Raw genomic sequence first — 26747 nt, forward strand, 5'->3', positions numbered from 1 at the left:
TTTGCGAATTCACTCGCAAGCGTCAGCTGATTTTGCAGTGACCGTAATACCCCCCCACCCAGCCCCCCCCAGAAAAGATTTCGCTTTTCATATGTGACAAAGGTCACTCTTTTAATTCCCTCCTTATTCCCTCTATTCCTTTTCCTTCCCTTATTAATTCTTGTCTATACTATCTATATTTCCCTCTAAATACGGATACATTCATGTATGCACATTATACATATACACACATATACCTCTTTACCCACATACATATAAATCGTGGTCATTTTTACTCTTATTACATGTCTTCATCTCTCTGTTTGTTTTGTAGTTGTTCTGCAAATTTCCTTGCTTCCTCTGGATCTGAGAATAGTTTTTTTTTCCATAAGATCGTTTTCGATGTTTTGAACTCTTTCCTCCTCTTCAGGAGCTCAAAACTTATGTCTTTTTAGTTTGCAGTCTTTTGTACTCTCATTACACGTCTTCTTCTCTCAGTCTATTTTGTAATTGTTCTGCAAATTTTCGTGCTTCCTCTGGATCCGAGAATAGTCTGTTTTGTTGTCCTGGAATAAATATTTTCAATACCGCTGGATGCTTTAGTATAAATTTATACCCTTTCTTCCATAAAATCGCCTTTGCTGTATTGAACTCCTTTCTCTTCTTCAGGAGTTCAAAACTTATATCTGGATAAATGAAGATTTTTTGCCCTTTGTACTCCAGTGGCTTATTGTCCTCTCTTACTTTTTCCATTGTTTTCTCCAGTACCTTTTCTCTTGTAGTATATATTAGGAATTTTACTAAAACAGATCTTGGCTTTTGTTGTGATTGTGGTTTAAAGGCCAATGCTCTATGTGCCCTTTCTATTTCCATTTCTTGCTGTAGTTCTGGACATCCTAGGATCCTAGGGATCCAATCTTTTATAAACTCTCTCATATTCTTGCCTTCTTCATCTTCCTTAAGGCCCACTATCTTTATGTTATTTCTTCTGTTATAATTTTCCATTATATCTATTTTCTGAGCTAACAGTTCTTGTGTCTCTTTAACTTTTTTATTAGATTCCTCTAATTTCTTTTTTAAGTCCTCTACCTCCATTTCTACTGCTGCTTCTCGTTCTTGCACCTTGTCCATTCTTTTTCCCATTTCTGATAAGGTCATATCTATTTTATTCATTTTCTCTTCTGTATTGTTTATTCTTCTTCTTAAATCATCAAATTCCTGCGCTTGCCATTCTTTAAATGACTCCATGTATTCTTTAATAAGAGAAAGTAAATCCTTTATCTTGCCTTTCCCTTCTTCTTCTATTTCACTGTACTCTTCCTCTTCCTCTTCTTCTTCCTCTGGGTTGGCCATCTGTTGTTTCTTTGTTGCCCTTTTCTTCTCTTCTTTCTTGTTTTCGTTGTCTTCTATGTTCTCTTCTTGCTGCAGGTGTTCTGCAGCTGTTGTTGCCGGCTGTGGAGATCGACTCCCCAGCTGGTCACCCCTCCCGTCGGTGTGTTTTTTTTCATGCGCATCGCGCATGCGCGACTCCTCGCGCTTGCGCGGTTGCGCACTTTTACTCGGCTCAGCGAGCCATTTTTGTAGTCCATATTCTACCGACCTGAGGGAGCGGGTTTCTCTCTCCACCGCAGGCCTCTTCGAACAGGTAAGGCCTTTTCCTTCATCTTCCGTTGTCTTCTCTTCCTCTTTTCTTACCGTTGGTTTCGACTTTTCTTTTTTCGTCACCATCTTCTTTCCACCTTTATATTCACTTTACTTTGATTTTTATTTCTGTGCCTTTGTGTTTTGCTTTGTTTTTTCTGACTTTTCTGGAGAGGGCTGGATGTCACCGTCCGGCCACTACTCCATCACATGACTCCTTCATATTTCCTCTTTTTTGATATCTATTTATCCTGCATCTTCCACATTTTTTTTGCAGAAATTCCATCCATTGCTCCTCTGTCACATTCTCTCCTAGTTCTTCCTTCCAATTAAGTTTGCCCAGTTCCTCTCTGTGTCATGTCAGTGAGACATAATGTAGGGTCACTTGGTTGAAACCAGAAGCATGTTGGGAATAGTGATAATTATGCTTCAACTGTGCTGTTTTGGTGGGGAAAAATGTCATAAATATATGATGTGATTTAACATCCAAACTAGGCATTTTAAAGGAACAAAGGACTGTGTAAATATAATTATATCAATGGGAATTGGGGAAGAGGAAATGAAATTAAAAGGAAGGTGAGCAGGGGCTGCAAGAAGGATCTGAGTATAGAGGGAAATGCATGAAGAATTCAGTGGAAAGCATTTTGCTTTGTGCGAGGCAGTGAATTTGAAGAATATTTTCACCTGAAATATTCAGGAATGCACTTTCTGAGTGTATGGTGGAGGGAGAAATTTTCCACATTTCAGCTTGGAAATGTTATGGCATAAAAGCAATGGGACAAGTACAAGAAAATGGAGTTTGATGGATTTGTGATGGCTGGAAAGGATATGGTAGGCCATCTGTCCCATTCCTGTGCTGTATGTGCCTATGATTAGAGTAAACTGATGCTGCAGCCAAATTTTGTAATTATTCCCAGTCCCACTCATTTTCCATCTACTTTCTAGTTCTACAAAAATGTATAATTTAATTCAAATATAAACTGATCTATGCCCCAATAGTGCCATTTCAAAAGCTATAGTTCATCAATGTGCTTCATATTTTTCTTTGCTAACGTGATAATTACTTATTCAATAGGTGTGATGCTCGTAGCCCATATATTCACCCAGTGGGCTGGTGTCAGGAACAAGGCAAACCACTTACTCCTCCTCAAGGTTGGTGAGTCAATATACTTTGTAGATCAGTGCCATTTTGTCAAATTCTTCAATAGGGTTGTGGTTTATTTAATTTAGTTCTTCACTGGGAAATGAGTGCAGATGACCTGCAGAAATTAATAATTTATCAGTTGATCAAACCATGTTTCATTCTCTGAATGTAATGAAATAAAAATGGAACAATTATAGTTCAGTTGAGGGCTGAAACTATACTTAAAATAGTTCATTTTCTAAGTTATGATAATATCCAATACAATTGCTTGAGTTAAATCAAGTAACTTCTTTCTTACTGGGTGCCAATATTGACTGCTGCTGGAGGTTTCGAATTTGCTCTCAAATGACGCTGAGTGTTAGTCTCTGCTTTGGTGCTTGAGAGTTAGCTTGACAAAAAGTGACTGGGCAGAAGCAAATGGCACACATCGTAGTGCATTTCTGATGGGTCAAGATGTGTATTTGTGGATTGCTCAGAGTTTTATGAAAGAGTGCAAGTAAATTGTCAATGACTCTGTTTTCCTTTTGGCATTTGAAGGGCTAATCTTAAAGAGTTGGCAATCTGGTTGTGGCACATAATGAGTTCGGAATTCCTTCCTTTTGTAATGTATTTCCTTGAACTGTAGAGATAGAGAGGACTGCAAAGATGTAACAAATTAACTCAATGTGCTCATAGATTGATAGGTCAAACACTTTTTAAAGTTCTCTTGTGGGAGGAGCTTACCAGCCAGACTGATAAGAAGATTAAACTATGTTCTCAAAGCTTCCTTGAAGAGATGCATGACCATGACCATGCAAAATTCAGAAGGAACATTCACAAAGGCATTGAAAATCTCAAGGCTGCATGAAGAGCGCACAGAAGACTGGCGTTGAAGAAAGAAGAAGCACAGCACCTCAAAAATAATCCACCCATTCACCCTGTTAGGCATGTCCTACCACTTCTGTGGAAAAATCTGTGGTTCCCATATTGGCTGCATTAGCCAGAGATGAGAGTGAAAACAAGTCATCCTCGATCTTGACGGACTGCCTAAGAAAAAGAGATAAGAATAGAAAGATATTGACACAGAAAAAGACAAACATACTATGACAGAAAGGAAGAGAAAAAGCAAATTTAACAGAAATCAGAAGATAAAATTAGAGATTAATAAGATAATAGAAGGGCAAAATTAAAGGTTCTGTATTTGGATGAACATGGCATTTAAAACAAAACATAAAATGAAGGCACAAATAGAAACATGTTTGAGCCTACAGGCAAAGATTAGGGCTTGAAAATTGAATAGTATGTGATATTGTGAAAGTTATTTTAAAATGCCTTTTGTTGAATTGCAGCAGGAGCTGCAGTTACTTTGTTCTACCACCATGTCAGAGAGAGCAGAGCTGAGATTTACGGATTCACAATGTATGCAATTAAATGCAGTTATTCAACCTGTGTTGACATCTCTAATGAATGAGATGGTTCAAATGAATGCTGGTATAAGTTCAGAATTAAATATAGTTAAGACACATGTGGATGCATTTTTTGAAGAATTTAAAAAATTTCAGACTGCTCTTTTGGACTGTAAACAACAAGTGACTTCTAACACAGAAAAAGTATTGAAGGTAGAAAAGTCAGTCATAGAATTAGGAGATCATGAGAAGGAGCTAGAAAGAAAAATAGATTATTTGGAAAATCAAAGCAGAAGAAATAATGTGAAAATTGTTGGTTTGCCAGAAGGTATAGAAGGACAAGACCCTCTTCGTTTCTTTAAAGACTGGATTCCGCAAATATTAGGGCAAGAATTTTTCTCTGGGGGATTGGCACTGGAAAGAGCCCATAGAGCTTTAAGAAGAATACCCTCAGCTGGTCAACCCCCGAGGCCAGTAATAATTCAATGTCTGAGTTATTTGGATAGAGAAGCAATACTTCGACTTGCAGTACAAAATGAGAGACAATGACAAACCCCATTCTTGATTCAGAATAGTAGAGTCTTTTTTTATCCTGATCTGAGTCAAGATGTCATTCAATGTTGACGTCGATTTAATCTAGTTAAAGAAGTTTTGTGGCGTAAAGGTTATAAGTCTACTTTTCGTTTACCCTGCAGTGCTGAAGGTCTTTTATGGAGACTATCAATTTTGGTTTTTTGAAACTGATTGTGAAGCAATGATTTTTGCTGACTCATTGCCGGATATAAGAGGACAAAGACGTAGCTCACCATTATCTTCTAAAGAAAAATTTGGTAGTTCTGGAAACGGAAGAAATGGTAGAAATGGTAAAAATGGGAATGGGAAGAGTCCACCTCCTTCTGAAATGGGATCTTTGAGACTGGAGTCTTTTGGATGAAAAGAAGAATTCAATCTACCATTTTTTAACCAATTTTTTCAGCTGGTCCAGATCCCTCTGCAAGCTTTGAAAACCTTCTTCGCTGTCCACAACTCCTCCAATCTTAGTGTCATCTGCAAACTTGTTCCAATTTACCATTATTATAATCCAGATCATTGATATGGATGACAAACTACAATGGTCCCAGCACTGAGGCACATCACTAGTCACAGGCCTCCAGTCTGAGAAGCAATCATCCACCACCACTCTCCTGTCCAGCCATTGTCGAATCCAGTTCACTACTTCACCATGAATACTGAGCATCTGAACCTTCCTGACTAACCTCCCATGTGGGATCTTGTCAAACGCCTTACTAAACTCCATGTAGACAACATTCACAGCTTTTCCTTCATCAACTTTCCTGGTAACCTCCTCATAAAACCCTATAACATTGGTTAAACATGACCTACCATACTCAAAGTCATCTTGACTATCCCTAATCAGTTTCTGACTATCCAAATAATGGTATATCCAATCTCTTAGAACGCCTTTCAATAATTTACCTACTACTGGCATCGGGCTCTCTGGCCTTTAATTTCCAGGGTTACTTTTGAAGCCTTTTTTAAACAACGGAACAATGTGAGCTACCCTTCAATTCTCGGGCACCACCCCCATGGCTAAGGACATTTTAAATATTTCTGCCAGAGCCCCTGCAATTTCTCCACTAGCCTCGCTCAAGGTTCAAGGGATTATCTTGTCAGACCCTGGGGTTTTATCCACCCTTATTTGCTTTAAGACAGCAAGTACTTCCTCCTCTTTAATTTGTATAAGTTCCATGACCTCACTGCTTGTTTTCCTTACTTCCCACAACTCTGTGCCAATTTCCTTAGTGAATACTGATGGAAAAAAATACCATTTAAGATTTCTCCCATCTCTTTTGGCTCCATACAAAGCCGAACACTCTGATCTTCAAGGGGACCAATTTTGTCCTTTATTATCCTTTTGCAGTAGAAACTCTTAGGAATTTCCTTTATTGTCTGCCAAAGGAACCTCATGTCTTCTTTTAGCCCTCTTGATTTCTTTCTTGAGGCTTTTCTTGCATTTTTTATATTCTTCAAGTACCTCCTTTGCTCCATGTTGCCTGTACCAGCCGAACCAGATCCCCAATATCCCTTGAAAACCAAGGCTTTCTATGCCTGTTAACCTTCCCTTTAATCCTGTACTCTCAAATTTCACGTTTGAAGGTCCTCCATTTACCTCACGCATCCTTTCCTGGAAACAACTTATCCCAATCCACACATTGTAGATACTTTCTCATTTCCTCAAAATGAGTTTTTCTAATTTAGTATCTCAGCCCAAGGACCAAACCTGACCACCATAATTAGCTTGAAACTAATGCCATGATTATCACTGGACCCAAAATGTTCCCCTACAGATGCTTCTGTTACCTGTCCTGCCTCATTCCCTAGTAGGAGATCCAGTATTGCATTCTCTAGTTGGTATCTCTATATATTGATTTAGAAAACTTATCTGAACATATTTGACAACTCCAAGCCATCCAGCCCTTTTACAGAATGGGAATCCCAGTTAGTATGTGAAAAATTAAAATCTCCCCTGAAATCTGACTTATCAGATAAATGTTTTAGATGTGGTAAAGAAATTGGAATCTTTTCGCACTCTACTTGGCTATGTTCTGAAGTTAGAATTTTCTGGATGGATTTAGGCAAGTGTTTTGAACAGATTATTGGTATTGTTATTCCACAAAATCCAGATTTATTTTTGTTGGGGAATATAGAAGGAACAAGACCTGAATTAAAACAATCATTTTATCAAGTCAACTTTATTAAAATAGCTTTAGTGGTGGCAAGGAAGTGTATTGCAGTGACTTGGAAATGTGATGGAAATTTGGGTATAGAAAGATGGCATTTGGAAATTCAAAGTTGTTTCTTTGGAGAAAATTATATATAATTTGAGAAATAAATATTCAACTTTTGTACAAATTTGGAGCCTGTATATGCAATCTACATGCAATCTTCTTCCCCTAAGTTATTTAACATGAATGTTGTAAGATCCCAGTGTGCGAGCCAATCTTTTGCGCAATCCAGATAGATTTTTTTTCTTTATACTTTCTGTTTTATATAATTCTTTTATATAACTATATATTGTATTTATTGTTATTATTCTAACTTTTATAGTGGGAGGGGAGGGTGGGTAAGTGGGAGGGATTAATACCATGTAATCACTGTAATTTTTAAATGTAGTTAAATATTGACTGTACAATTATAATTACATGGATGAACATTCTAAATAAAATATTTTAAAAAAAAGAAAATTAAAATCCTCTATTATCACAACCTTATGTTTCCTGCAGCTGTCTGCTCTCTCTCCACAGATTTGCTCCTCTAATTCTCATTGATTATTGGGTGACCTATAATACAACCCAATGAATGTGGTCATACTTTTCCCATTCCCCAGTTTCATTCATATAGCCTCAGCTGATGAGCCCTCTGGTCTGTCCTGCCTGAGGACAGCTGTGATAGTTTCCCTGACAAGCAATGCCACCCCTCCCCCTTTCATTCTCAGATTCTATCTCACTTAAAGCAACAAACACCTGGAACATTGAACTGCCAGTCCTGCTCCTCCTGCAACCAAGTTTCACTAATGGCCACAATGTCATAATTCCACATGCCAATCCATGTTCTAAGATCATCTGCCTTTCCTATAATACACTTTACATTGTGATAGATGGACTTTAAAAAATTTCCACTACATTCAACCCATTGACGTCTAACAGTACTCGCAATTTTCATGTAATCTTTTCCCTCCTCCACTCCTCCATCTGCTCTGGCAATCTGGTTCTCATTCCACTCCTAATCTAATTTAAACCCACTGGAGCAGCTCTAGCAAACCTTCCTGGAAGGATATTAGTCCCCCTCCAGTTCAGATGCAAACCATCCTCTCAGAACAGGTCCCGTCTTCCCTGCAAGAGAACCCAATGATCCAGAAACCTGAAGCCCTCCCTCCTGCATCAGGTTTTTAACCATGTGTTAAGCTGCATTTTCCTCCTATTTCTAACTTCACATGCACTTGGCACCGATATCAATCCTGAGATCACAACCCTAGTGGTCCTGTCCTTCAACCTAGTGCCTAACTTCTTAAACTCTCCTTGCAGGACCTTTCCTACCCACATCATTGGTCCATACATAGACCATGATATCTGGTTGCTCACGTTCCCTCCTGAGAATGCCATAAACTCGATCTGAGATGTCCCGGACCCTGGCACCAGGGAGTGAACATACCATCCAGGATACTTGATCCCTTCCACAGAACCTCTTACCTGTCCCCCTATCAATGGAATCCCCTATAACTACAGCTTGTCTCTTCTCCCCCCTTCCTTTCTTAGCTACAGGACCAGTCTCCATGCCAGAGACCTGATCGCCATGGCTTCTGCCTGGTAGGTTCCCCCCCCCGCCTTGGCTGCCATTCTCACTGTTTATGACTAGAGGTACAAAATATATGATATCTAAAACCTGCCCTTATTTGTGCTTACCCGCTGAATCCTTTTTGTTCCTAGAATAGGATGGTTCTTTCTTACTTCAACTCCTACTATCTCTACTCTTATCTGTTCTCGCTGAAGCCTTTTGAGCCAAAGCCTTACTACTCTGGACAGTTCACTCTGACAATGACCACTCCCTCGATCATTTCTTTCTTCAGGGATAAAGTACTATCAATAATCACAAAAGTCTGGAGTTGTGAAACAATCAGGTTTTTATTAACTAAAGACTGAAACAACCATTGACTGATTGAAGGAAAGAGAAAGGGGAACAAGCAAGGGGCTATGGGTAGTATCGGTCTCAAGAGGTGTGTCCAGCTGGCAGCAGCCGATCATGGCATAACAGTGGTTTACCATATTCACCCCTCCTTTTTAAGAAGAGTCCTGCGGGGTGAGAAAAATATAGGATGAAACAACTATACATGTACACATTTTACAGATTAAGTCTGTCAGGGAGGGTCTCCTCTGCTGCAGCAAGCGACGTGGCAATGATTGTGGCACTGCCATAACATCCTGAGCAGCTTGTGAGGTTGGCCTGTTAACAGTCAAGAGGTGGGGACAGGTGGGGCGGTAAGGGAGTGTAGTGCTGGTACCATCGTTGGTGACAACAGTGGCCAGGGGTAGGGAGTTGTCAGCTGCAGGTTCTGGGACCCCGAAGGTTGAAAAGGGGGAGATATCTGTCTGGGGTGGTCAGGGAGGCCCCTGATGGTGCCAGGTCCTGGATTAAGACCAAGTCTTCGCGACCATCAGCGAAGGCAATGTAGGCATACTGGAGGTTAGTGAGGAGAAGGCAGACCATCTTGACCAGCGGGTCAGTCTTAGATTGCCTGATGCGCTTCTGAAACATGACTGGTCCTGGGGAGGTAAGCCAGGTGAGCAGCATAGTCCCTGATGCAGACTTCCAAGGGAAAGCAAACATCCATTCACTTGCCTATTTTTGCTGACCGTACGTAAAAGTGACCAGACCACAGTGCGTCTGGGAGGACTTCTTGCCATTGGGAGACAGGGTGACCCTGTGACCTCAGTGCCAGGAGGATGGTCTCTCCAGATTGTGGCATTCTCCCTTTCTATTTGCCCAATATCCATAGGATTGTGGCTGGTGGTCCTGGTTGTGGCAATTCCCCTGGCCAGCAGTTCATCACTTGTGAATGATATCCCCCAGTCACTGTGAATGAAGTCAGGGTACCCAAAGAGCATGAAGATATTACGGAGGGCCTTGATAACTGTGGCCATGGTCATGTCCAAGCATGGGACGGGAAACAGGAGTATTCATTGATGATTGTAAGGAAATAGGCATTCCAGTTGGAGGAGGGGAGGGGCCCCTTGAAATCAATGCTGAGGTACTCGAAGGGGCAGGTAGCCATGATCAGGTGCACCTTGTCTGACCAGTAGAATTGAGGTTTGCATTCAGCGCAGACCTGGCACTTTTTAGTCAGTCCGGAATTCCTCAACAGAATTTGGTAGATTCTGAGATTTGATAGAATGGAAAAACCTAGTTGCTCTGGGGTGGCAAAGGTCATTGTGGAGAATCTGCAGTCTGTCCATTTGAACACTAGCACATGTTCCTCGGGATAGAGTGTCCAGGGGCACATTATGTTTGCCGGGCCGGTAGAGAATGTCATAGTTGTAAGTGGTATTGGGGTGGATAAAGCTTTCTGTATTCCTGCTATCGAATAAACAGTTGATAACACGCCTGTTTACCTGGAAGTCCATTATGGACTTGACGAGTTTGTGCGGTGCCTCCTGGTTCAGGGTGATAAAGGCCAGTATGGATTCATTCTCCAAGTCTGATTAGTGCTCATGCTCCCGAGATGGCTTCCCTTGGCCCCAAGATGGCCAGACTCGACCCTTCGTGGTGTCATATGCCTGGGAAGATGGTGTTTGGCGCACAATCCAAAATAGTGGCCCCCATGACTCGCACATGGTGTAGCTGGTGGGTAGGGAAGATGGTGCCAATCACAGTGCCTGGAGTGGCGACTATCTGCACATGGTGCTGCTAGATTTCACAAATGGTTTTGACTGGCAAACTTTGGCGTAATGCCCCTTTTTCCAGCACCTGGAGTACTCTGCATTCTTTGCAGGACAGCATTTCCTCGGCTGCTTACCCTGCCCGCAGAAGTAGCAGTTGGAGAGATAATCTGCAACGGCGGCTGAGGTCATATAACTAGAGTAGTGGGATAATGTAGGGGACCTGTCACTCACGGGTGGGACGATGCCTCGTCCTTGCCCGTGGTGACCAAGCGGCCGAGAAATCGTCTGAGTTCTGGAGGGCCACCTCCAGTGTAAATTCAACCACCCTTTGCAGATCGGGTACCGTTTGTTTCAGTAGTCATTGCCATATGTACCCAGAGTGGACGCCAACCATGTATATGTCTCTGATGAGGTCCTCTCTGTTCTGGGCAACTGACATGGCCGTACAGTCACACGCTCTGCACAGGTTCTGGAGGGCCCACAGGTACTCGGCACTCGAGTCACCAGGTCACTGATTTCAGGTGGCCAGGAGATGCCTGGTGTAGACCTCATTAACCTTCCTGCAATTCAGTGCCTTGAGAATTTCCAGAGCTGCTCAGTATGAGCTGGCATTGTTGATCATCGAGAACACTTGGGGTCTGACCCACAAGAAGAATAGTCTCAGTTGTTCACCACCCATGGTGTTGGTGTCTGCAGCCGCTGCCAGGTAGTTTTCAAAGCAGTATAGCCAAAGCTCAAACATGTTCAGGGCATCCAGTAACTGAGGGTTGATGTCAAGCTTCTCAGGTTTCATGTATTGTTCTATGCTTCCTTGAAATTTTTAGTTAATAAAATTAATGTCCTATCAATAATCACAAAAGGCTGGAGCTGTGAAACTATTAGGCTTTTACTAACTAGAGACTGGAACAACCATCAACCTCATTGATTGATTAAAGCAAAGAGAAAGGGGAACATGCAAGGGGCTATGGGTAGGATCAGTCTCGGGAGGCATGTCCAGCCTGCAGCAGCCAATCATAGCATAACAGTGGTTTACCACAAGGGGATTTCTTGTAATGATTGCTGCTTAGTCTTTTAATTTGTTTTATTTAATTTTTTAAAAACTTGATTATTCATTTAAATGAAATTTTAAACTTTTTTTTAATATTGTTGCCAAACTAGATTTGAAATAATTTCCAGTTATCACTTCCAGTAGCTGTATTTAGTACTGTGCCCTCCGTAATGTTTAAGACAGACTTTTTTTTTTCCTTTATTTGTCTCTGTGCTCCTCTGTGTTGTTTTAAATTTGTAATTAAACAATTCACATGATTAAAGTGCCCATTCCAGATTTTATTCAAGGTTATTTGTGTACATTTTGGTTTGACCATGTACAAAAGTCGGCTCTTTTTATACATAGTTCTCCCAATTCAGGGCACCATAATCTTTGGGACATTTGTCTTCACAGATCTTGGTGAATACTCAGGTATGTTTAGTTGCTTTATTGGTGCAGGTACCAGAGAGCTAGGCTTGCTTCTAAGCTTTTCATCACCCTTGGAGTCCGTAGTTGCCATTTTTCAACCCGAGGACCAAAGTTGTGCCAATGAAAGTCAAAGAAACCATTATGAGGCTGAAAATCAAGAATAAAACAGAAAGAGACATCACCCAAACCTTAGGGTTTAAAATCAACTGTTTGGAACATCATTAAGAAGAAAGAGGGACTGATGAGCTCAGTAATCACAAAGGGACTGTTTGACCAAGGAAGACTCCACTGCTGGTGACAGAAGAATTCTCATCATAATGAAGAAAAATCCTGAAACGTCTGTCAGCCATCAGAAACACTCTTCAGGAGGCAGGTGTGGATGTGTTAGTGGAAGACTTCATGAACAGAAATACAGAAGCTATAAATGCTTCCAAACTCATTGGATGGTGCTTCACCCTACAGCACGACAATGACCTAAAACATACCTCTAAAACAATAAAGCAGTTTTTCAAAGCTAAAAACTTGAATGTCTAAGTCAGTCACCCAATCTAAATCTAATTGAAAATGCCTTCCATATGCTGAAGAGAAAACTTAAGGGGACAAGCCCCCGAAGCAATCAAGAGCTGAGGAAGGCTGCAGTAGAGGCCTGGCAGAGCTTTATGAGAGAAGATAATCAGCACCTGACAATGTCTATAAATCACAGTCTTCAAGCAGTCATTGCATGCAAGGGATATGCAATAAAATACTGAACATGACTACTATATGTACCATTGGCTCAAACATTATGGTGTCCTGAAATTAGGGGACTTTGTATAAAAAATGTTGTAATTTCTACAAGGTCAAGTTAAAATGCATAAAAATAAACAAATAAAATATGGAATGTGCATTTTAATCATATGTGAATTGTTTGATTACATATTTTAAAATGAGGAGAACAGAGGCAAATAAAGGGGGAAAAAGTCTTTGGCCTAAACATTGTGAAGGGCATTGAAAATCCAGTAAAATAAAATAGAGAATATCATTTTATTCAAATTGCATAATCATAATATTGATCATATTTCATTATCAGTAATAATAAATAATTTCTTTAGGCCCTTATAAATAGTTACACTTGTCAGGATATAAATATACACATATGAGTGCACACACGCACAACATATATAGTTGTATACGCAGAACCATGTTACATTTGTGCCATGAACTGTTGAACTGATAAGGCAGAACATCAAAAGTACAGGAACACTATTACATGGAAGTTGTCCTTCAAGCCACTCTGACTTGGAAATACATCATAATCCCTCCACATTGTTGATTCAAAATCACGGATCAATATTGTGGCTCGACCAACATCTCAAGATATTCCATAGTTCAAGAAGATAGCTGACCACTATCTTCTCAGGGGTAATTAGAAATGTGAAATTAATTGCTGGCTCAGCATTCAAAGCCCACAACCATTGAATAAATAAAAATAACTGTGGCCAAAAAAAAACCACTTCCCGCTTCATAAATCTTTCTGCTGTTCTGACTACAACTTAGTGCAATTAAGGGAGCAATTTGAAATGAAATTCAAGTTTCCAATATACATAATATGAACTTGTACAGTAGTTTTAATTAAGATTTTTTTAAAATTTGGATGTATGTGCGGGTGGATGTAACTTGTGTAGGTCAGAAGTTGTAGATCAAATTAGAAAATCCTGTTCTTCAGTTTCTTGGAAGAAAAATATTTGAAGGACAAGTGTAAAAAAATCAGAAAATGTCTTCTCATGCAATGCATGCACTTGTGTGCTTATGGATTAATGTTAAATACCTGTGGTACATGTGTATTGATAGACATTCCTAATAGTATTTTCATTTATACTGTAATCAGAAGTATTCCATTCTTTACTTTCCTCAGTTGAAAGGTATGAAAAGTCACAGATTCCATAAATAATAGAATTATCTATCAGAAAAAACCTTTCAAGCTTTGAATTTGCTGTGCATCTTGGAGGAGAAATCTCATCAGTCTTATTCCCTGCTCCTTCCTCATGTCCTATAGATTTTTTTTCTCACAAGTAATATTTCAATTTGTTTTTTAAGGACCTTTTTTGGCATCAACTATGCAGGCGTTTCAAATCATAACTACCCTCTCCGTAAAAAGTGATTCCTCATGTCTCTCTTCTATATTTTAATTAAGTCTGGGCATGGTGGCATTGTGCTTAAATTACTGATCCAGTTTTAGACCAGTGCTCCAGAGAGCAGAGTCCAGGTCTCACCAGTGTAGCTGGGGAATTTAAGCCATTGAATAGATCTGGAATTTCTGCAATTAAATAGACTGGAATTTAATAAACCAGTAACTGGTTTACTAATATTCAATTGCCATTCTTACAGGCTTATGATTTTTCTTTATGAAAACTAATAAAGGTGCGGGACAAAGGCTCAGTCAGTGGTGTTGCTGCTCAGATCCAATTTCAGTTCTGGCTTTGGGTACTGTTCATGGAATTCGCAAGTATTAATTATGATTTGTTTCCACCCGGCACTCTGATTTCTTCCCATATCCCAAATGTGTGCTAGTAGATTAATTGGAATATGTAAATTTCCCCTCATGTAGTTGAGTGGCAGAAGTAAGTTGATTGGCATTTGCGGGAGAATAGATTGCAGCAAAATAAATGGGAAAATGAACTGATGGAAATGCCCCCAAAAGGCTCAGTGGGAAAAATGACCTTCATGTCATTCAAAAAAAATGAGAACTGAGTCTTTACCTTTGATCCACTAATGGAAATAGCATTCCTTTCTTGCTCTGTCTCATCTAGCCGTGGTAACGCACATCACTATTAAATTGTGCACACTTTTTGATCCAATGAGAACACCCCAGTCTAAATCTTGTAGTAGAAATCATTCATCCCTGGAAATATTTGAATACATCTTTTCTACAGCACCCAATCTTGGACATTCATGGCCTTTGTAAAGTTAGATAACTGGAAATGATGACAATATTCCAGTTTTGACCAAATCATTCTTTTTTTTTGTGATTCAACAAATGATCCCTGTTTTTCAACCAAACGTCTTTGGTTCTATTTGCTTACTAACTATTCCACCAACATATTCTTGCGCAATCTCGACTCATGCCATTTCGTCCAAACAGTCTCTTCTCAACATATTTCTTCTTTAAATTCCACCTTTCACTTGTCTCTATTCTGCTCATCTACATATATTCTGTTGCAAGCTATTGCTACCCTCAATGTTTCTCGCACTTCCCAACTTGAAAATTTTGTCCTATACAGATTTCTAAGTTATTAATATATATTCAAATAGCAATAGTGACAGAAAACACCAATATCTTCCATTCAACAGTCCATAAAACAACTGTGCTTCCTGTCTTTAAGTCAATTTCCTATCCATTCTGATTTAACATATATATCCATACGTCGTAATTTTCCTCCCATCGTTGGTGGGGACATTATCAAATCCCTCCGAAAATCAATTTAAATAACAAAGGAAATTTTCAACTAACCACTATTTGATTTCATATACTTTGACAAGCTGAAGAAGTAGAGAGAGAGACTTTGAAATTATTTCATGTTGGGAAAAATATTGTAAACTAGTAATGCTTTTAAAAAAGGCCTAACCATTGATGGTTGTAGGCAGTAAGCTCCATAAATACACGATAAGAATTGCCTCCCAGCTGCAGTTGCAATCCTTACCTTTTCTGCTAGTCTGTGTGGAGTTTGCCTGATCTGCTGTGACAGTGCAAATTTCCAATAAGTGCTTAAAATTCCTCAGACAGAGGTAATTGTGCAGCTAAGATGCCCTTGCAAATTGATGCAATGCATTATGTTGGCCAGCATGCAGCCACAAGGCATTAGTGGTAGGTGATTAAGTGAGCTGCTTTGTTTACTTGGGTTTTGTAAATGTACTCAGTCAGATAAATGGTCAACATTCTTTTTCATGCCTGTTGTATATTGTGGTTAAAAGAAAGACTTTGGTGATTCGGGTGAGTCACTCACCACAGAATAACTTATACTTCATCTCACCTTCCTTGGATATTGGTTGTTGGGAGAGCATGCTCAAAATTTCCTCTGGTTGGAGATTGTCATTGCTTAATACATGTGGATCAAACATGACACGCAACTCAGAAGTCAAAACCTAAATGGTTTTACCAAATGTCTCCTTAATTATTTTGGCATTGTAAATTAAATGAATTAATGTTATCAGTGAACTTCCCACTAGTAGCTTTATGATTGAAGAAACTGAAGATTGTTGGCTGTAGAATATTGTTCTACAGCCGTGTGTGGAGCTAAGATTAGTGACCTATTGTCTATCATATTTTCGACTGTGTTATGTATGACTGGAGCTGGTAGAGAGTATTTCCTGTGAAGCCTTTTGGCTTTAATCATACATCAGCTCATTGATACTGCACTGCTTCTTTGACTTATGTGTGTGCTGTCATTGTGAACTCTAGTCAGGAATTTTAGATCTATCATCTGAGATATTTAATGTTGCAGTGAAATACAAAGCCAAGAGGTCCCATGGATTGATATCAATAAACAAATCACTGGTGAATAAGTGCAACATTGTGGGTTGACAATTTTCATAACTTTGCTGATGGTGAGGGTGGATTGGTGGATGGTAATTGGACAAACCTGGGTGTAGCGTGTCGAATGACTCAAAGACTTGTTGACTCAAACCAAGACTTCTATTAACAAAAGACTGGAGCGTAGTACATGGAGGTCGACCAGTCCAGACTGACCTGGATCTGATTAGGTGCAGCCCTTTATGACTGGCCAGTAGGTGTGGCTGCATCTCTCAGCCAATCATTATGACTGTATGCAAATATATACAGTGGTGATAGGATACCATACTATCACATTCACCCCTTCTTTAAGAAATGACCCCAGGGTGGCTAAAAAAAGTTGGGGGGGTGGGTTACAGAGTGGTGGTTCTTCTGGGTTCTTCATAGTCCGTAGTCAGGACTCCAAGACATGGGGGGATAGAATGCAGGGGTTACGGGCTGTAACGGTCGGGTGGCCTGATTGTCCGACATGATCACCGTGGTAGCAGTGCATGATCATCGTTGGAGTCCGAGTGTGGGTGCAGTTTTGCCTAGTCCGCAGATGTCATTGTCTATACGCTGGTCCAGTTTACTGCCGTCCTCATCCACGACGTTACCCGGGGGAGGGTTGGAGGGAGGTTGGGGGACGAACATTACAATGTTAGATCTGTCTGGGGTCAGGTCCCTTACCGAAACCGTGTCCTCACGCCTGTCTGGGTACTCGATATAAGCATAGTGCGGGTTCGCGTGATTAATAGGCTTTAACTGCTTTAAACTTAAAGCCATATCTTGCATGCTGTTGGGCCATTTCCAAGGCAGTACTGAGGGAAGGGATTGGGTGATACCACCGTTATTAGGAATCCTGGAGGGGTAGAGATTCAGAATCAGGGGCGGGCCAACCAGTGCAATGACTGTAATACAGTGTTCCACCACATTGGGGCCTTAGGAAATAGGGTCCCAGTGAGTTTTAATGGCACGTCTCTTTTAATGAATTTCCTGTCCCCGAAGCTGTACTGCCGGCTTTTGGTGGCATTTGTTTTCCAGCCAGGAGTGAGGCTGGTGGATCGACTCAGAGAGTGGAGAGACTACAGGTGGTGTGCCAGGGCGCAAGGATTGGCGTGGGCTGTCGCTGGCAGGAGGTCTCCGGGGTCTAATTGATAACACTACACCCTTTAAATGTGCTGAGTGATCTCTTTAAACTTACTAGTTCTTTGGAAAATTCATAAGAAAATGTGAAATAAGATTCTGTTCAAGAATTAATAGAAATAATATCCAATCATCCAGAAAATATGCCAGTCAGGCACACCAAAGTCCTGAGCATGTCAAATTTACTGAGTTTCACTGTACACATATTTTTTTTGTTTTAGTCTGCATGTAAGAAAAGCATGCCCAATGCATGAAAGATCAACAGGTAATTTAGTAGAGACAAGAAGAATACAAAATTTGAGTTTTTCACACTGGAATAATTAATTCACAATTGATGGGAGCATACAGTTACCGAGCACCAACATGTTTAATAATACAGTGATTTCAATGTCATAAATACTATTGATAGCATTGAAGATGTATTATGCAAGTACATCAGGGAATGAAATAGGCAAAAAACTACTTTAACTTGTTAAGCAGTACTTATTAACAATCTTTGTTAATTAAAATAGAGAACTTTACACTAAATATTCAGGAGTTCATTGATGTCAGAACATTTCACCTGAATAATTATAATTTATCTTTGTTTTCAAAAAATATTTTGTACTTCATAGTGCAATGAATTTATAAATGATTGTCATCTTATTTCACAGATTAGATGTTGCTCAGTAAAATATCCATTTCAAAGAGAGTTTGATAGTGTGGCACAAGATCATTTTGAATAAAAGGCAATTGTTAATCTTTGCATACAACTTTCTGCAAAGCATTGAACAGCTTGATTTATAGGTTGTAAAGAATAATATCCCTTTTAAGGGTAGGATTCTGTTGATGCACTGATCTTTTTTTTAAAAAGTCTAACAAGTCTGGGACTGCATGCCTGAAGCCCCAAATCACTTAGCAGACCATTCAGTTGGATCAAACTGGCAATCAAGGTTGGACTGTAGTGGCAGCTACACTGCTCCTGCAATAACACACGCAACCAGACGGGTTGAGCTCAGTGAGCAGACTAGTTTATTGCAGGCTGCTGGGCTGCACTTATACTCCCAGCCTGGACCTGGCTGAGAACCACGCTGGAGGGCGCTGACATCATCCGTCCCTGAGCGCGGGTTTCTGAGCCCCGAGCTGGAAGGAAGGGAAACCCCCGATGGCGCCATTTTGGCCGGCTGCCCCGCCGCGTGGCTTACAAGCGGGGCCGGTTCACCTGCCAGGTAGTGCCAGCGGCGCACCGTAGACCAGCTCAGCTGATGACGCCTGCAGATCTTCCTTGGGAGTGGAGCGGATGCCCAGGAGCACCCAAGGCAGTTCATCTGTCCACTCGGGACAGTGAGGCGGGCCATGAGCACCGACTTAAGGTAGCAGTGCAGACGTTCGACCATTCCATTGGCCTGCAGGTGGTAGGCTGTGGTGCAGTGTAGCTGTATCCCCAACCTGTTGGTGAGCTGTGCCCAGAGCACAGATGTGAACTGGGCACCCCGATCGCTGGTGAGGTGAGCCGGGACGTCGAACCAGGCGACCCAACCATGCAACAGAGCTTGGGAGCAGGAGTCAGTGGAGGTGTCTGGTATCGGGATTACCTCGGGCCAGCGAGTGGTGCGGTCCACCACAGTAAACAGGTAACAGTTGCCCCGGAAAACGGGCAAGGGCCCGATGATGTCCACATGAATGTGGCTGAACTGTTCCTCGACATGCTCGAACTCCTGTACGGGCGCCTTGATGTGCCTGTGCACCTTGGATGTCTGGCAATGGATGCATGTTCTGGCCCAGCTCGCGATCTGCTTCCGCAGCCCATGCCATATGAACTGTTCTGCTACCATCCGGACCGTAGACCTGATGGACAGATGTGAAAGGTTGTGGATGTGATGGAAGACCTGCCTTTGCCACTGCTGTGGAACCATTGGCAACGCGATGACCAAGCAGATATTGCACAGGATGGTGCCTTCACCGCTCGAATCGGCAGGTCTCGGAACCGCAGGTGGGAGATGGCAGTCTTGAAGGCCCTCATCTCCCTGGCGAGCTGGTCAAAGTCGAGGCTGGGCATCAGTGTGCAGATGGCCGTTCACAAGAGTGCATTGGCAACCACATAGTCCTTGCCCGCCTTGTGCCGAATGTCGGTGGTAAACTCCGACACGAAGGAGAGGTGATGCTACTGGTGGGCCGACCAGGGATCCTTTGCCATCGCGAGCGCCTGGGTGAGGGGTTTGTGGTCGGTGAAGATGGTAAAAGTCTTCCCCTCCAAAATATAGCGGAAATGCCACACCGCCAGGTACATTTCCAGTAACTCGCGGTTGAAGGCTCTATACACGTTCCGGTGGGTGGAGCAGGCGACTGAAGAATGCCAGCAGCTTCCAATGCCCATTCACCTGCTGCTCCAGGACAGTACTGACGGCTGTGGCAGAGGCATCGACAGAGAGTGCCATATGCAGGTCGGTGTGCGAGTGGGCGAGCAAGGCGGCCTTTACGAGGGCGTCCTTGGTGGCCTCGAATGCGGTGCAGGCTTCTGGGTTCCAAGCGAGTGTCTTGTGCTTGGCTGTGATGAGGGCAAATAGCGGCTACATGATGAGTGCAGCTCCTGGGATGAAGCTGTTGTAAAAATTGACCATAACCACAAACTCCTGAAGCCCCTTGAGGCTTTTCGGGCGTGGGAACTCCCTGATGGTGGCAACCTTCACAGCGGCGGACTCCTTCGACTTTGATTTTATGGCCCAGGAACTGCATGGACTCTTTCCCGAACTGGTACTTGGCCAGATTGATGGTAAGGCCGAAGTCAGCCGGCCAGGAGAAAAGGGCACTTAGGTGGGCCTTGTGTTGCACCCAGTCCTTGCTGGTGACAAGGATGTTGTCCATATAAATAAAGACGAAATCCAAGTCCCTGCCCACAGAGTCTATGAGGCACTAGAAGGTCTGAGCGGCGTTCTTGAGCCCGAACGGCATGCACAGGAATTTGAACAGGCCAAAGGGGGTGATGATGGCCGTCTTGCGTATGTCCTCAGGGTCCACCGGGATCTGGTGATATCTGCGCACCAGTTTAACCTTGGAGAAGACCCTCATGCCGTCCAGGTTGGCCGTAAAGTCCTGGATGTGAGGGATGGGGTAACGGTCAGGAACGGTTGCCTCATCGAGCCATCGATAGTCTCCGCAAGGACGTCAGCCACCAGAGGCTTTTGAGACCAGGTGGAGGAGTGAGGCCTACTGGCTGTCAGACTGCCAAATGATTCCCAGCACCAACAGGTGCGAAAACTCCTCCTTCGCTACCTGGAGCTTGTCAGGCAGGAGCCAGCTTGCCTTGGCATGAACTGGCAGGCCCCGGGTGGGGATGTGGTTGAACACCCCGTGGTGTGGCGAGGCAGCAGAGAACTGTGGCTTGAGGACTGTTGGGAACTCGTCCAGGATCTGCTGGAACTTATCTCTGGGCGTGCTGATCATGGCCATCTGCGGTTGCTCAGAGCGGAAGCGTCGAGGCAAATGGCCTGGAACGTACGGGCATCCACCAGGCACCTACCTCGAATGTCCACCAGAAGCCTGTGTGCGAGGAGGAAGTTTGCACCCAGGATGGCAGTTGGGAGGGACGAGACTGTGAACCTCCACGCGAAATTCTGTTGGCGGATCTGGAAATGGACTGTCTCATCTCCATACGTCCGGATTGCCATTGTGTTGGCCTCACGGAGGGGAGGTCCATGAGGTCGGTTCCTGGATTCGATGGCCGTGGCCAGTATGATGCTGATCTGGGCTCCAGTGTAAACGAGGAACCGCCAGCCACTGACTGAGTCCCGCAGGTAGAGAAGGCAGTGTCCATGGCCAGCTGCCGCAGCCATTATCAGCGGCCAGCCTGGTCGTTTCCCTGGAACGAGCAGGGCTGATGACACTTCCGAGCCTTGGCTCCCCAGTGCTGGTGGTAGAAGCAAAGGCCTGAAGCGGATGCTGTGGCGTTGGTTATGCTCTTGGGGGCCCCTGCAGGGGCCGAATGCTCTACTGCAGCACTAGGGGCGGGCTTGGCGTGGTTGTGCCCATGCCTTGTGACCTGCTGGACCACTGAGCCTTCCCACAATCGTGTAAGCCATAACTCTTGGGCCTTCTGGGTGACCTTCTCGGGTCAGTGAAGCTCCCCTGAGCCAGCGGCAGATGTCCCCGGGCATATATTCGAGGAAGGTGCGCTCGAAAAGTGGGCAGTTGGTGTGCTCACCCATGAGCACGAGCATCTCGTCCATCAGTTCCATCGGGGACCTGTCCCCCAGGGCATCGAGGTGCAGCATCCGAGCAGCACGCTGGTCTCTGGATAGTCTGAGGGACCCGGTAAGCACTTGCTTGATGGTCTCATACTTGTCCTCGGTGGGTGGGTACTGAACAAGGTGCAGCTTGTGTCTGTTGGTGGCCTGGTCCAGGGCAGCGACCACATGGTGTAATTTGGTCGTGTCGGACGAAATCTGGTGGAGGTGAAACTGGGCCTCTGCGTGGAGGAACCATGTCTCTGGCTCCTGAACTCAGAATTCAGGCAGTTTCAAGGTTATAGCGCTGATCCCAAGCTCGCTCATGATGGGTTCAAAGATATTTGAACCAGTCAGGGTCACCAATTGTAGCGGCGGCTACAACACATGCAACCAGACAGGTTGAGCTCAGTGAGCAGACTAGTTTATTGCAGGCTGCTGGGGTGCTCTTATACTCCCAGCCCGGACCTGGCTGAGAACTGCGCTGGAGGGCGCTGACGACATCCAGGTGTCACGTGGTCCCCAAGCGCGGGTTTCTGAGCTCCGAGCTGGAAGGAAGGGAAATCCCCGATGTCGCCATTTTGGCCGGCTGCCCCGCCGCATGGCTTACAAACGGGTCCAGTTCGCCTGCCTTGTGGTGAGCCGCCACAGGGCAATGAATTCCAGTATTGCCAGCAGAGCTTGACTTCTGAGAAAGACTGAGAGAAGAGCTGGAGTTAAAAAGTGAAACTGCGGCAGAGCTATTGTCCTGAGATTAGCATTGTAATACTCTCTTCTGCAAAATGATATGTGACCAGTTTTCTTTTCCTTTTTAAGGTACAATTACAGTAAGATGTACAAATGTACTTATACGCAACTTTCTACTTTAATTATACTGGAAATATTCATAGTTCTGATTCATATATTAAATTTAATTCCTTTTGATTTGTAACTCATCCCTTAATTTTAAATACAAAACATTTCATATTATTTTGTTTAGTTGTAGATATTGTACTGAGTAGTAACATAGAATTGAATGTCATCTGTTCATAGAAATGCTTTCATGAAAAAAAACTATTTCTGATTTAAATAAATGGTATTTTGCATTGTCCCCAAAAGTACACATGAAAAAGAGAAAATCTAAATTTTGTAAGTTTATCCCTGTTTAATTAATGTTTAGATTAGCAATTCTTAGAATAATTAAATTAATCATGATTTGCACTGCAAATGAGTGCTTCCTACAAATGGATGTGGTTGACATTCACAAAAATTTGAGACCAAATAGATTATTTTCTACTTTGAATGTATTGATCTAGAAATATTCAAAATCGTCCCAATAGCATTTGCTTCTTTCTGAATAATTGTATTGGGTTTAAAGATTAATTGTTGAATGTGACCTTTTTGAAAAGGAATTGGGAAATGTATTGTGTTGATAATGTTCTTCCATATATGTATGCATTCTGCATTATTGGTTCATTATCTCTCTTGAAATTTAAAAATTCAATAGATAGGGGTATGGTTTTATGGAAAAAAAAACACATTGTCATCATTATCTGCCACTTTCCATTCATCTTTATGTTTGAATTTTAAGAAGATTGTTGGTAAAATGTCATGAAAATTAAAACATTTTCTATTTAAAGAAATAAAATTTCATGGATAGATAAAAGATAGAATAAAGACTATACTTAAAGTGAACTGCTTCGGATTGATATGATGCATGTTAAAATCCAGGGATTTGTGCTGGAATATCTTTTATTTTTCAATTGAGTACAAGAGGAAACATATCAAATTTCACTAGGACGATGCAAAAAAGAAATCAAGAGATTGAAAAAGACATAGACAAGTTATAAATGTGAGCAAATCAGTGGTGGATACACTTAATTGATAAAAATGTGGAATATTTGATTTTCAAATGGAACAATACAACTTTAATGATCCGATCTTTAATTGTTCAGAAATCTTGATAATTCAGCTCTGGCTCATTCGGTTCTGGTTCCCATTCTTTTTTTAAACATAGGAAGCCCCCATTCACAGAGCTATCTTTTAGCACACCAAGGCCCATTTCCTGTGCTTCCTTTAAATTCACCAGGCCCCATTTCCATGTTCCCTTTAAGCATTTCAGGGCTCCAATTCACATGTTCCATTTCACTAGCCCCTTTCAAACTGCAGCACCTGGGTAGTTTTCCTGGGACCCAAGTGCGATTACTGAGGCAAAGGTGCTGGAAGCACCTTTCAAATTGCAGGGGGATCTACCCATTAAATCGCCAACCCTGCGATTTAAGGGGGATTCCACCCCTGCGATAACACAGTAAGTGACGTGTCACGCATTCACGGGAACTATCAGCAGTCAGTCTCTTCCCTGCCCCTCTCACCAGCCATCAGTCACCATCCCCATCAGTCGAATCCCCACAGTTATTCATCACCCACCCCTTCAGTCGCAAGCCCCCCCCAGCAATGAGCCACTGCTGCGAATGGGGTGGGGGGGTGGTTGCTGCCAGGACCTGCTGCTCCGGCAATGGCCGTCTTTCTTGCCCATAATCTTCCATACCACTGGAACCACTATCCCAGCACCAGAGAAATTGTAGTGGCATGGGGGATTATGGGTAAAGAAGACGGCCATTGCTCCTGCATTGATTCATCTGAGTCATTGCTACGAACTGGAGTGACGTTTGCAGCAGTGGCACATCACGATTCCCCCCCCCACCATCATGGTAGCGACCTCTTCCCCCGCCCCCCCACATCGTGGCAGCAGTCTCTCTTCCCTATTCCCCATTAGAAGTGACCTCTGCCCCCCGATCACAGTAGCGACCTCTCTCCCCCCCCCCCATTGTGGCACCAATCTCTCTCCCCACCCCAATCACAACAGTGACCTCCCTCCCATGCCATTGTGGCACTAATTTCTTCCCCCTCCCCCCCATTCATGGCAGTGACCTCTCTCCCCCGCCCCAACCCCGATCATCGCAGCGACATCTTTCCCCCCCATCGTGGCAGCAGTCTATCTCCAACCCACCATGGCAGTGTCCTCTCCCCCCTCCATTGCAGCAGCGGGACCTCAGCCAAAGGCTTTTCTGTGATGCCAGCACGTAAGCTTTCTATTGCTTTTCAACTGAATTTATGTTGGATGAAGCAAAACCAATTGAGAATTTATCCTGGTTATTTTATAGAATGGCGCAACACAAAGATTAAAGCATTCTGATGTTTGAACCCTCTTTTTTTTTTTCTTTGGCTTGGCTTCGCGGACGAAGATTTATGGAGGGGGTAAAAGTCCACGTCAGCTGCAGGCTCGTTTGTGGCTGACAAGTCCGATGCGGGACAGGCAGACACGGTTGCAGCGGCTGCAGGGGAAAAATGGTTGGTTGTGGTTGGGTGTTGGGTTTTTCCTCCTTTGCCTTTTGTCAGTGAGGTGGGCTCTGCAGTCTTCTTCAAAGGAGGTTGCTGCCCGCCAAACTGTGAGGCGCCAAGATGCACGGTTTGAGGCGATATCAGCCCACTGGCGGTGGTCAATGTGGCAGGCACCAAGAGATTTCTTTAGGCAGTCCTTGTACCTTTTCTTTGGTGCACCTCTGTCACGGTGGCCAGTGGAGAGCTCGCCATATAACACGATCTTGGGAAGGCGATGGTCCTCCATTCTGGAGACGTGACCCATCCAGCGCAGCTGGATCTTCAGCAGCGTGGACTCGATGCTGTCGACCTCTGCCATTCCATGTGCAGTGCCACCAAAAGCAGTAAGAATGCAAATGTGAAAGGTGTTTATTCTGACATAGTATCTTGCACTTAGAGCCTCTTGCCATTGTACTTCCTTTCCATTCTACAAAATAGAATGTGTGTGATGACCTGAAAGTTTTCAGGTGCATCATGTCTTTCAGCATTTCAGATAAATATTGAGTAATATTGGGATTTTGGATTGTTGCCTTCAGTACTGATGTAACTACAGAGAAAATGCACTTCATGCCTCTTTGGATAGGAAATATTGATGGGCAGAAATATTTTATTGAGCCAAATGAGATTTCAGGAGACATGATGTAGGATAGTGAAGATGCTTGGTAAAATCTGTACATTAAAATCTGTACTTTCACCATTGTGCCAAAAACTACAAGGAAATTATCAGCCAGCATTCTCTTCACAACTGCAATTTAAGATTGCAGGAACCATTTGGAAGGGGATTCTGTCAATTCATTTCAAGTTCTTATCAAAAGCTGTTAAATATTTTATGTTTTTAAATTCTGTAAACTGAAATTGTTAATTTGTTCACTGTAAAGATATTGGCACTACCATTTATTCCAACGAAGGCATGTTCAATAAATATTGGATAATCTGTTCTGGCATATGACAATACAAGTAGTAAGGACAAAATCACTCTACACTTTCTGACTTTAACTCCCAATTTGCACTATTCCTTTGAGGGTTTTGCCAAATCTTTTCTAAAATTCCATTAAGGGGATTTATTCATCATTGATCATAAATTGAACTGCAGCTTTTACTTCTCCAGCTCACTATTCTGTAGCTCCCCTTCTTATACTGCACCTGTTAGGACTCCCCTATGAAATCCGTCACCTTGTTAACTCTTTCCCATCTTCAGATGACTTTTCAAACATACATTTTATCTGATGCCTTTTGTAGCTCCTATATCTTCTTGTTACTCTCCACCCAGAGCTGTCACTCACACCCTCTGATGAATCTCAAGATGATTTGTTTTGTGAAAATTGTTAAATAATTAGAAAAGCTCGTTATTGCAAATTTGATATGCTTTTAATAAAATGCTTTGCTACATATATGTTGTGTTAGTTCACCCCAAAATATCCCCTTTAATTGTCATATGTCCTTTTTAAACTTTATTTTACCGAGAAAAT

General features: G+C 42.6%; 1 protein-coding gene and 1 long non-coding RNA gene across 17 annotated transcripts in view; one reads left to right on the top strand and one right to left on the bottom strand.

Annotated features, from left to right (window-relative positions):
- LOC138755332 (uncharacterized) overlaps positions 1 to 16756 on the bottom strand; it is a 121752-nt gene extending 104996 nt beyond the window's left edge. For 2 of the 4 annotated variants that reach the window (XR_011352202.1, XR_011352205.1), the window contains exon 1: positions 16662 to 16756. This is a non-coding gene — a long non-coding RNA (uncharacterized lncRNA). Of the gene's footprint in view, positions 1 to 2684; positions 2880 to 16661 lie in introns of all 4 variants that reach the window. The other 2 variants (XR_011352203.1, XR_011352204.1) reach the window with 2 other exon arrangements.
- The window catches only part of LOC138755330 (lethal(3)malignant brain tumor-like protein 4), a 291580-nt gene that overhangs the window by 139454 nt on the left and 125379 nt on the right, over positions 1 to 26747 (top strand). For all 13 annotated transcript variants that reach the window (XR_011352200.1, XR_011352201.1, XM_069921114.1 and 10 more), the window contains one exon: positions 2696 to 2772. Coding sequence is in view for 11 of the 13 variants with exons in the window: in XM_069921114.1 (XP_069777215.1) it covers positions 2696 to 2772 (77 nt within the window). In the remaining 2 variants the exon portion in view is untranslated. The remainder of the gene's footprint in view (positions 1 to 2695; positions 2773 to 26747) is intronic.

Source organism: Narcine bancroftii, chromosome 2 (assembly GCF_036971445.1).
Source record: "Narcine bancroftii isolate sNarBan1 chromosome 2, sNarBan1.hap1, whole genome shotgun sequence".
Classification (NCBI taxonomy): domain Eukaryota; kingdom Metazoa; phylum Chordata; class Chondrichthyes; order Torpediniformes; family Narcinidae; genus Narcine; species Narcine bancroftii.